The 12,464-nt window shown below is 36.9% G+C and overlaps 1 protein-coding gene across 7 annotated transcripts in view; it reads left to right on the top strand.

The window, feature by feature from the left end:
* Positions 1–12,464, top strand: part of ELP4 (elongator acetyltransferase complex subunit 4) — a 235,009-nt gene that overhangs the window by 137,308 nt on the left and 85,237 nt on the right. Inside the window, exon 10 of one of the 7 annotated variants that reach the window (XM_070626563.1) lies at positions 1,146–2,586. The exons of the other annotated variants lie outside the window; for them this stretch is intronic. Coding sequence (XP_070482664.1) covers positions 1,146–1,154 — 9 coding nt within the window. The 3' untranslated portion in view covers positions 1,155–2,586. Of the gene's footprint in view, positions 1–1,145; positions 2,587–12,464 lie in introns of those variants that run through there. 7 annotated transcript variants of the gene reach the window in all.

Below are 12,464 nucleotides of genomic sequence, written 5' to 3' on the forward strand. Positions count from 1 at the left end.
CAGTTTGGCCACGTTCTTTTACCATTCCTTTAGCATACTCTGCTATTAAGGGAAGATGATTTCTCCTTCCAGTTGTTGCATAAGCCTCATTGTTTTCTAGATAAGAACTCCTTCTCGCTCTAAGAGTAATAATTTTATGCTGCAGACTTCAAAGATGAGGACAAAAATGTCACATTGAGATTCTCTCTCCATGACACTCCACAATAATACAAAGTGAAAAATTCAAGCAAAGAGAGCCTTTTGCATTTTCCATGGTGTCAAAAGTCACGTTTCTCAGTGTTTTTCTCTAAATTGGGCATTAAAATAACCATTTTGTATATCATTTAGAAAGTTGTAATTCTATCTTGAAATTTTATTCATAAAATATTTCCCCCAAATCACTCTTTTTCACAGGGTTGTTTTTTTCCTGAGAAATAGGAATCATAGTTCCCACTTTTTAATTAACTCCTAGCTATTTTAGTTGGAGATTTATTGCTTTAATCCATATGTAAAGTGTTTATCACTTAGGAAACATTAAAAAAAAAACATGGCTTAGTTATTTTGTATAATGCTGTAATTATATCTTTCATCAGGATAATTATGTAAAAGTAAATAAAGGTAGAGCTAAGATAATGCCTAATTTAGGATGCCTTTCAAATGCCTAGTGCTTATAATTAAAGATTTCAAAGAGAAAGGAAAGGGCCTTGGTTTCCGTACACATCAGCCTGATTTTCAAAATAAAACCGTAAAAGTCAGCTGAATGATTTCTTTTCTTACACATTTACGCGTTGAATCACAACTGTCCACTTAGAAGCTTTTTGTAAAAAAAGAAAAATTGTTAATATGTCTTTACACTAGGGAACAGAACTTAAAAGATGAATTTTATAGCTCATCTAACATGTAAGGCTGAGGGCAGAAATAATTTAGCCTGGTGCTAGAAAGTATTTAAGATTTGCAATGAGAAGTATGTAATTATTTATTTCATATTACTTAAACCGTTGAAAGAAAACATCACACATTAGCAGTCATTAAAAGTAAACATCATGCATTATACATGATTTCGTAGATTTAATACATTATAGGTAATAGCTCACTAAATTAAGACATAGATAAGAGTTTTATATCTCTATAAACAAGGTATATTCCCACTTTCTACTTTTTTCTAGTTGGATTAAAAGTCACATAAGAAGAACCTAGTCTCGCCCAGCCCAGTACTAATAACCCTCGCAGACACGTCTGCCTATTTAGATACAGATTACTAAATACAGACAGCCAAGCGTGCATCCTCACTGCAGCCTTTCCTGGTGGCACACTGAGCTCCCCAGTGAGTACACTGCAGCTTCTCCAGACAGCAAGACTCACTTGTGAAGTGGTTGTGGAAAGTACCTCTCTTCCCGCCTGACTGGGCCACATGCAGAATTTTGTGAACTTCTGAAGTAGTCCTGTGACTTAAGGTTTAGCCTCTGGCAGCTAAGTTAGGGCACAACTCTAGGTCAGCTACAGTATTACCATTCTCTCACTCCTACCAACAACTTTGTCTTAAGCAACTAATGGCAATGGAGCCAGCAGGAGTGCACGCTATACTCATTGTTATCACGTGATTCATTAAAGCGCTTCTCTGTTGCAGCAGTTTCTAAGGGACTTAGAAATTGTTTTGTTACATTGTAGTTCTAGCAGTTTTTACTTTTTGAAAAATGTATGCTGTCATTTGGGACTTTGAAGTCTTTTGTTGGAGCACGATTTTGTTATAATGGCCTTTGTTATAAATAGTGTTTATTCTTTTACTGTGAAAAATCTACGTAGACATGATTTTTATTGAGCATATATGAATTAGAAGTAATAATTCAATAAAACAGCCATCAGATGCACAGTTCATTCACTGTACAATTCTAATAATCGGCTTCTGTGTGAGCTGATGATATTCTGCTAAGTTTAAGTGTGCAGGAGTAAACCCAGAAATTAATAAAACTATCATGACATGACAGTAGTTTTTGATGAGATCTCAGTTGCCATGTTTTCGATGCATAAACTGTAATCTCATTATCAATCATGCATAACAAACTCTACTACTTTAATTATCAGAAGTTTATAGGCTATAGATTTGAATTATTTAAAAGAAAATATCTGGAAATATATGTTTAAACGTGCCAAATACATCTGCAATTTCTATTACACAGTATAATGTCCTAGTATTTACTCCTTGATTCTTTTGATTATGTATCTAATGATATGCTAATTAACTCACCATTACTCTGTTTAACAAGACTGAAGAAGGATTTCTTGGAGGTACTATTAGACTGCGACATATTATTTAGGATTGCCTTTGACATAAGAAATGTAGTATATGACCATAAAAACAAACCAAAGTATTACTTCAGAGGAGTCCAGCATGGGTAACACCATTAGCAATTCATCATCTGTTTACTGCTTTGGAGAAAGTGAAGTCACTGGTATTGTTTTTTAATATAAGTGAACAGTATGACAAGCTCTGTGCAGAACTTCTTGAAAAATTTATTTAATAGAGCATTTAATAGAATATTACTTAATAAACCTTTTATAACATGTTAAACATTGTAGATCATTTTATTTAATAAAGGATTCACACCAGAGCACTGAAAACACTTTCTTCACTTACTAAATATGGAAACAATTGCCTCTGAGTTGGTGGTTAAATTGCTTGCATGCTCTTGGCGTTTTAATAGGAAAACCTTCACGTGTGTTGCCGCCAATCATCAGCATGTCGGTTGACACATTTTCTTTAGTAACAGATTAGAAAATGAAGAAATATGTATTTCTGATTGAAATAGAAGTCTGCATTCTGAGTATATTTGGAAAGATATGCTGAAACACTTGCTAGGGAAGGAAAGTCTCATTTATAAGATTGTTAATGAGTTACCTTTTTATCTTGTCCTACCAACCATTTTTCTTCATTTTGCCAGTTATGCATTTTACGACTGGAAGTAAATAGAGCTAAAACATTCTTCCCTCCAGCATTGGGGTCTTCACGTAGGGCCTGTTTGAAAAATGCCAGGGCATGGTTTTTCTCTCAAACCTGAAGACACTCACAAAATTAAACATGATTTATTCAGGAATAGGACTTCTGGAGCAATTTAATTTTACGTTTATGAACTGAATTAACATTCTCTCCATATTACTAAAACAAAACTGAATGTTACCCCTTATATAATATCAGTAACAATGTCTTCATTACTTCATGTTTCTAGTACCTAGTAAAAAAACACCTGGGATTATAAGTTTGCTAAGTGTATTTGCACATGATATGGCAATAATGAAGCTTTGGAAATTCCTGAACCTAAATGCTTGGTATTTGCTGTCTCCCTTTGTTTCCTATTTTATTGCTAATCCTACGAAAAGGTAGTTGTTTATCCATCTAGTTTCTTTAGCATAAAAATTCTTTGCAAGCGGGAAAACTCTTTGCTGTCAAATAGAAGTGAAGAATGAGGGCAGAGGAGGGAAGAAATTGTGACAGATTGAATGGACAGAGCTCTTGTCCCCAGGAGTCCTGGGGTGTGATATAGCAATGTTACATTGAGACTTCGTAGAAGTGTGTATTTATTAAGCAGATACAAAGTTCCAATTTGGCACAGGCCCTATGGGAAGTGCAAACCCTGTCCGTGGTCTCTGTCCTCGTTCTACACCTTGGGTGCTCACACTGGTGAAGGCACAGGAGGCCCTCCCCTCTGAAAACGCTTTTGGCATATAATCTCTTTCAGGTGTTTAGAGTAAGATATTCTTTCCCTCCTTAAATAAAAGAAAATCACTATTCCCCCAACATCCAATCTGACAGAAAATCCTGTTGACTCTGCCTTTAAAGTATACTCGTAATTAGGGTCTGGCCCGTGGCTGAGTGGTTAAGTTCACGCGCTCCGCTGCAGGCGGCCCAGTGTTTCGTTGGTTCGAATCCTGGGCGCAGACATGGCACTGCTCATCAAACCACGCTGAGGCAGCGTCCCCCATGCCACAACTAGAAGGACCCACAACGAAGAATATACAACTATGTACTGGGGGGCTTTGGGGAGAAAAAGGAAGAAAAATAAAATCTTTAAAAAAAATGTATATATACTCGTAATTAAACCAGTTTTCAGCGCTCAGTCCAGGCCATCATCATGATTTGCCTGGGCTGTTGTAATGGCCTCCTAACTAGAGACCTGCTTTTAGCCTTACCTCCTTTAATTTGTCCTCATACAGCAAAAGATGATTCTTTTAAAACATGAGACAGATCGGGGCTGGCCCCGTGGCCGAGTGGTTAAGTTTGCGTGCTCCGCTGTAGGCGGCCCAGTGTTTCGTTGGTTCGAATCCTGGGCGTGGACATGGCACTGCTCATCAAACCACGCTGAGGCAGCGTCTCACATGCCACAACTAGAAGGACCCACAACGAAGAATATACAACTATGTACCGGGGGCTTTGGGGAGAAAAAGGAGAAAAAAAAAAACATGAGACAGATCATGTCATTTCTCTGCTCCAGGCTCTGCCCTGATTCTCCCCCTCCTCACAGGACCCTCTGCCACCGTCTGCCTTAACCCTAGTCTCCTGTTTAGTCCTCCCCATTTGCTCTGATTTGTCCACGCTCCCCTCTTTGATGTTCCTTGAATGTGCCAAGCCGTGTGGCCTTTGCCGCCTGTTGCCTTTACCTGAAGTGTTCCTCCTTCAGCTCTTTCTTAGCTAACTTCGTCCCCTCCTTCAAATATTTGTTTAGATATCACCTTCTCAGTGAAGCTTTTCCTGAACATCCCTTTCAAAGCAGCAATGTACCTCATCCTGCCATTCCCACGCCCTCTTGATCTGCTCTGTATTTTCCCATAGTACTCACCATCTGCTAATATGCTATGCAGTTTTCTTATTTATTGTGTGCATTTCCATCTTCCCATACTAGGATATGAACTTCACAAGAACAAGGATTTTTCTCTATTCTGTTCTGTTTAGATCAGTTGGACACATGATAAAGTGCTCAAAAAATATTTTTAAGTTAATGAGTTTGTAGGGCTCAGTTTCTCTCAAATTATCTGTTTCCTCCCCTTTCCTAATTAAAGTATACACAACAATGAGTGAATTAATAAATTATATTAGTAGTAATAATCATAATGAGATCATTTATCGAGTACTTAAATAGTGTGAGACACTGTACCAAGCACATTACCTGTGTTATCTCATTTAATCCTCACACGTGGTCCTCAAAGTCAGAGGAGGCAGCTTAGAGAGGGTAAGTCACTTGCCCACGGCCACATATCGAGTGAGAGGCTCAGATCCAATTCAACCCCTAATAGGCTCCAAAGGCCAAGTCATCTTTGTAGCTTTGGACTGTGGCCACTTGAGCAAGTTTCATTCAATATCAATGTTCTTATGAATGTTTACTAAAGAAGAGTGACTAAAAGAATCACACAGTATCAAGTGTGAAATTAGCTGGACACTAACTCACCTAATGTCATCCCTTCTTTTTCAGTAATTACACGTTTAGAGATAAATACTGACTTTAGAATGTTACAGTTTCAAGTGATAGTCAGAAATATAATACTGCTTCAAGACTGAAGGGAAAAGGTGTTCATGGTATTGGGCATATCCTCAAAGAAGACTTGGAAGGAATGCAAGGCACGGAGTTACAGGAATTTGCCCAAGAACACAGGAAACAGAAGAGGTGTAAAAAGTAAGGTAGTGTTGAGTGGCATGGAGAGGGTGGTATTGCTCATATGATTTGTTTGAGTACTCTCTCAAATAATTTTTTTAAATCATGCACCTCCTAACACGTTTTTAATTGACCTATAAAATTTTTCATTATAAGTGTAAATAGGGAGAAGGGATATAATTTCTAACCTAGTAGATATATGCTTTAAATATGTTTTCATCAAAACCATGAAGTAAAGATTTAGCTTATTCAGTTTATAGAAAAGGTCCCTAATATAGCCTAGTTAGCAATCGTTGTCAATTGATGAGAAGTCTGCCTGCATTTTTATTCCAATAAACATGTTTCCAGAACAGTCTCCTCACTCTTCGTTGCGATGAGTTTATCCCCTGGTTGTCATGAAACAAGGTGCAAGCCCCCGTGAGTTCGTCTTTGTTCTGCAGTCATGGGACTCTTCCTTCGGAGCGACACATCACTAAGATTTGGTGGGTTAGAGCTAGGCCTTCCTTTTGTCACGTTGAGTCCAGTGGCAAAGGACACCCTGCAGGAACATTTTCGAGTAGATCAGCTTTAGGAGAGATTAACTATGCAAGCTGAAGCTCTCAGAGTTGAATTCCTTTAAAACTATCCATGCCCACATACCCATTAGAAAGTCTTTGTAAAACCCAAAGGGCATGCATTTCCCAGTTTTTAAGACCTCTGCTTTATGTTATGTAGCACATTAAAATTTAGAATATACTCCAATTTTTTTTCACAAAATAGTTTCCTAAAAATATCTACTACCATTAAACTCTCCAAAAATAGATCTTTAGTTTATGGCAATGTGATTTAAAAAAATAAGCAAAGAACTCAAGTGCACATGGAACATTCTCAAGGATAGACCATATGTTTGGAAACAAGGCAAGCCTCAATAAATTTAAGAAGATTGAAATCATATCAAGCATCTTTTCAACCATAATCCTATGAAACTAGAAATCAACTACAAAAAAAAGCTGGGAAAGTGATAAATATGTGGAGACTGAACAACCAATGGATCATTGTAGAAATTAAAGAAGAAATCAAAAAATATCTGGAGACAAGTGAAAATGAAAAAATACCGTAGCAACTCATATGGGATGGAGCAAAAGCAGTCCTAAGAGGGGAATTCATAGCAATATGGGCCCACGCTAACAAACAAGAAAAATCTTAAATAAGCAATCTTAAACTACAGGTAACAGAACTAGAAACAGAAGAACAAGCAAAGCCAAAGTCAGCAGAAGGAGGGAAACAATAAAATTTAGGGGAGGAATAAATGAAATTGAAACCAAAAACAACAGTAGAAAGGATCAATGAAACTAAGAGCTGGTTCTTTGAGAAGATAAACAAAATTCACAAGTCCTTAGCCAGACTCACTAAGAAAAAAAGAGAGAGGGCTCAAATAAAATTATAAATGAAAGAGGAGAAATCACAATGATACCACAGAAATACAAAGGATTATAAGAGAACACTATGAAAAACCATATGCCAACAAATTGAACAATCTAAAAGAAATGGATAAATTCTTAGACTCATACAACCTCCCAAAACTGAATAAAGAAGAAATAGAGAACCTGAATAAATCAGTCACAAGTAAAGAAATTGAAACAGTAATCAAAAACCTCTCAAAAAATAAAAGTCCTGGACTTCTCTGGAGAATGCTACCAAACATTCAAAGAAGGTTTAATATCTGTCCTTCTCAAACTTTTCCAAAAAGCTGAAGAAGATGGGGCACTTCCTAACACATTTTACGAGGCCAGCATAACCCTGATCCCAAAGCCAAACAAGGACAACAAAAAGAAGGAAAATTACATGGGGCTGGCCCAGTGGTGCAGCGGTTAAGTTGGCACGTTCTGCTTCTCGGCAGCCCAGGGTTTGCCAGTTTGAATCCTGGGTGCGGACATGGCGCCGCTTGGCACGCCGTGCTGTGGTGGGCGTCCCACATGTAAAGTGGAGGAGGATGGGCACGGATGTTGGCTCGGGGCCAGGCTTCCTCAGCCAAGGGGAGGAGGACTGGCAGTAGTTAGCTCAGGGCTAATCTTCCTCAAAAAAAAGAAAAGGAAAATTACAGGCCAATATCACTGATGAACATAGATGCAAAAATCCTCAACAAATTATTGGCAATCCAAATACAGCAATACATTAAAAGGATCACACACCATGATAAAGTGGGATTTATACCAGGGACACAGGGGTGATTCAACATCCACAAATCAATCAGTGTGATATACCACATTAACAAAATGAGGAATAAAAACCAAATGATCATCTCAGTAGATGCAGAAAAGGCATTTGACAAGACCCCACATCCATTTATGATAAAAATTCTCAGTAAAATGGGTATAGAAGGAAGGCCCCTCAACATAATAAAGGCCATATATGACAAACCCACAGCCAACATCATACTCAAGAGGGAAAAATTAAGAGCCATCCCTCTGAGAACAGGAACAGACAACGGTGCCCACTTGCCTCTCTTATTCAACATAGTATTGGAGGTTTGGGCCAAAGCAATTAGGCAAGAAAAAGAAATAAAAGGAATACAAATAGGCAATGAAGAAGTGAAACTCTTGCTGTTTGCAGGTGACATGATTTTATGTATAGAAAACCCTAAAGAATCTATGGAAAAACTGTTAGAAATAATCAACAACTACAACAAAGTTGCAGGGTACAAAATCAACTTATAAAAATCAGTTGTGTTTCTATACTCTAATAACAAACTAAAAGAGAACTCAAGAACACAATCCCATTTACAATCGCAGGAAAAATAATAAAATATCTAGGAATAAACTTAACCAAAAAGGTGAAAGACCTGTACACTATAAACTATAAATGTCATTGAAAGAAATGGAAGAAAACATAAAGAAATGGAAAGATATTCCATGCTCATGGATCAGAAAAATAAACATAGTTAAAATGTCCATACTACCTCAAGCAATCTACAGATTCAGTGCAATCCCAATCAGAATCGCAATGACGTTCTTCACAGAAATAGAGCAAACAATCCTAAAATTTATATGGAACAACAAAAGACCCCAAATAGTCACAGCATCCTGAGAAAAAAGAACAAAGCTGGAGGCATCAAATCTTTAACTTCAAAATGTACTACAAAGCCACAGTAATCAAAACAGCATGGTACTGGCACAAAAACAGACACACAGATAATTGGAACAAAATTGAAAGCCCAGAAATAAAACCACACATCTATGGACAGTTAATCTTTCACATAGGAGCCAAAAACATACAAAGGAGAAAGGAAATTCTCTCCAGTAAATGGTGTTGGGAAAACCAGAAAGCCACATGCAAAAGAATGAAAGTAGACCATTTTCTTATACTATATATAAAAATTAACCTAAAATGGATTAAAGATTTGACTGTAAGACCTGAAACCATAAAACTCCTAGAAGAAAATATAGGCAGTACACTCTTCAACATTGGCCATAGCAGCATCTTTTCAAACACCATGTCTCCTCAGGCAAGGGAAACAAAAGAAAAAATAAACAAATGGGACAACATTAGACTAAAAAGTTTCTGTAAAGCCAAGGAAACCATGAACAAAACGAAAGACAGTGCACCAACTGGGAGAAAATATTTGTAATTCGTATATCCGACAAGGAGTTGATCTCCAAAATATGTAAAGAACTCATACAACTCAACAATAAAAAAAAAAATCCGATCAAAAAATGGGCAGAGGATGTGAACAGACATTTTTCCAAAGAAGATATACAGATGGTCAACAGGCACATGAAATGACATTCAGCAGCAAAAATTCTTAAGGAAATGCAAATCAAAACTAGGACGAGCTATCACCTTACACCATTCAGAATGAGTATAATTATCAAGATGAAAAAGAACAAATGTTGGCAAGGATGTGGAGAAAAGGGAATGCTCATACACTGCTAGTGTGAATGCAAACTGGTGCAGCCACTATGGAGAACAGTATGGAGACTTCTCAAAAAAAATTAAAAATAGAAATACCATACGATCCAGCTATCCCACTACTGGGTATTTATCAAAAGAACTTGAAATCAATGATCCAAAGACATTTATGCACCCTTATGTTCATTGCAGCATTATTCACAATAGCCAAGATGTGGAAGTAAGCCAAGTGCCCTTCTACAGATGAATGGGTGAAGAAGAGGTGGTATATAGATACAATGGAATACTACTCAGCCATAATAAAAGACAAAATTGTCTCATTTGCAACAACATGGATTGAGCTTGAGGGTATGATGTTAAGTGAAATCAGCCAGATAAAGACAAATACTCCATGATTTCACTCATATGTGGAAGATAACAAATACATGGATAAAGAGAACAGATCAGTGGTTACCAGAGGGGAAGGGGGTTGGAGGGTTGGTGAAAGGGATCAAGGGGCACATATGTATGGTGATGGGCAAAAATTAGACTACTGGGGGTGAGCACAATGGAGTGTATTCAGGAATTGATAAACAATAATGTACACCCGAAATTACACAGTGTTATAAACTATTATGATCTCAGTAAAATTACTTGAAAGGAAAAGAATGAAACATCTAGGAATAAATTTAACCAAGGAGGTGAAAGACCTATATCATGAAAACTATAAGAAATTAGTGAAAGAAATAGACGATGACATAAGAAAATGGAAAGATATTCCATACACATGGATTGGAAGAATAAATATAGTTAAAATGTCCATACGACCTAAAGCAATCTACAGATTCAGGCAATGCCAGTCAGAACCCCAATGAAATTCTTCATAGAAATAGAACAAACCATCCTAAAATTCGATGGGGCAACAAAAGACTCCAAATAGCTAAAGCAACCCTGAGAAAAATGAAGAAGGCTGGAGGCATCACAGTCCCTGACTTCAAAATGTACTACAAAGCTATGGTTATCAAAACAGCATGGTGTTAATACAAAAACAGACACACAGATCAATGGAACAGAATTGAAAGCCCAGAAATAAAACCACGCATCTATGAACGGCTAATCTTCAACAAAGGAACTAAGAACACACAATGGAGAAATGAAAGTCTCTTCAATAAATGCTGTTGGGAAAACAGACAGCCACATGCAAAATAATGAAAGTGGACCATTATCTTTCACCATACACAAAAATTAACTCAAAATGGATCAAAGACTTGAAAGTAAGACCTGAAACCGTAAAACTCTTAGAAGAAAATATAGGCAGTACACTCTTTGACATTGGTCTTAGAAGGATCTTTTTGAATACCATGTCTACTCAGGCAAGGGAAATAAAATAAAAACTAAGCAAATGCAACTTCATCAGACTAAAGACCTTACCTTCTGCAAGGCAAAAGAAACCAGAAACAAAACGAAAAGACAACCCACCAACTGGGAGAAAATATTTGTAAATCATATATCCAACAAGGAGGTTTTTTTATATAAATATATGACCAAAATATATGAAGAACTCACACAACTCAACAAGAAAAATCAAACAACCCGATCATAAAATGGGCAGAGGATATGAACAGGCATTTTTCCAAAGGAGATATACAAATGGCCAATAGGTACATGAAAATATGTTCAGCATCCCTAATCATCAGGGAAATGCAAATAAAACTACATTGAGGTATCACCTTACTCCTATTAGAATGACTGTAATCACCAAGACAAAAAATAACATGCTGGAGAGGATATGAAGAAAAGGAACCCTCATACACTGCTGGTGGGAATGCAAACTGGTGTAGCCACTATGGAAAACCGTATGGAGATTACTCAAAAAATTAAAAATACGAGTACCATATGACCCAGCTATCCCACTACTGAGTATTTATCCAAAGAACTTGAAATCAACAATTCAGAGAGACTTATGCACCCCTGTGTTCACTGCAGCATTATGCACAATAGCCAAGACATGGAAGCAACCCAAGTGCCCATCAACTGATGAATGGATAAAGAAGATGTGGTATATGTTTACAATGAAATACTACTCAGCCACAAAAAAAGACCAAATTGTCCCATTCACAACAGCATGGATGGACTTTGAGGGTATTATGTTAAGTAAAATAAGCTGGACAGAGAAAGACAAACACCGTATGATTTTACTCATGTGGAAGATAAACAAACACATGGACAAACAGAACAGATTAGTGGTTACCAGAGGGGAAGGGGGTTGGGGGGCAGGCATAAAGGATAAAGGGGCACATATGTATGGTGACTGACAAATAATAATGTACAACTGAGATTTCACAATGTTATAAACTATTATGACCTCAATAAAATTTAAAAAATATATATAAACAAGAATGGAATGTAATAATTAAAACAGATGCAAGATACTGTTTTTTAATTAATGTACTTTTTTTGGAGCAGTTTTAAGTCTACAGAGAATTTGAGAGGAAAGTACAGAGTTCCCATGTAACCCCTTTTCCTTACGGTTTCCCCTGTTATTAACATTTTGCATTAGTGTGATACATTTGTTACGATTGGTGAGCCATTATTGATAAATTATTATTAACTAAAGTCTATAGTTTACGTTAAGATTCACTCTTTGTGTTGGACATTCTGTGGATTTTGACAAATGTGTAATCACATGTAACTACTATTACAGTATCACATAGAACAGTCAACCCACTCTGAGAGTCCCCTGTTCTCCACCTGTTCATCCCTCTCTCCCCCCAAAACTTGGAAATCACTGGTTTTTCTATTATATTCATAGTTTTGCCTTTTCCAGAATGTCATATAGTTGGAATGATATAGGACATAGCCTTTCAGATTAGCTTAGCAATTTGCATTTAAGGTTCCTCCATGTCTTTTTGTGGATTGATAGCTCATTTCTTTTTTATCACTAGATAATATTTCGTTGTATAGATGTACCACAGT

This window comes from Equus przewalskii, chromosome 6 (genome assembly GCF_037783145.1).
Source record: "Equus przewalskii isolate Varuska chromosome 6, EquPr2, whole genome shotgun sequence".
Lineage (NCBI taxonomy): Eukaryota > Metazoa > Chordata > Mammalia > Perissodactyla > Equidae > Equus > Equus przewalskii.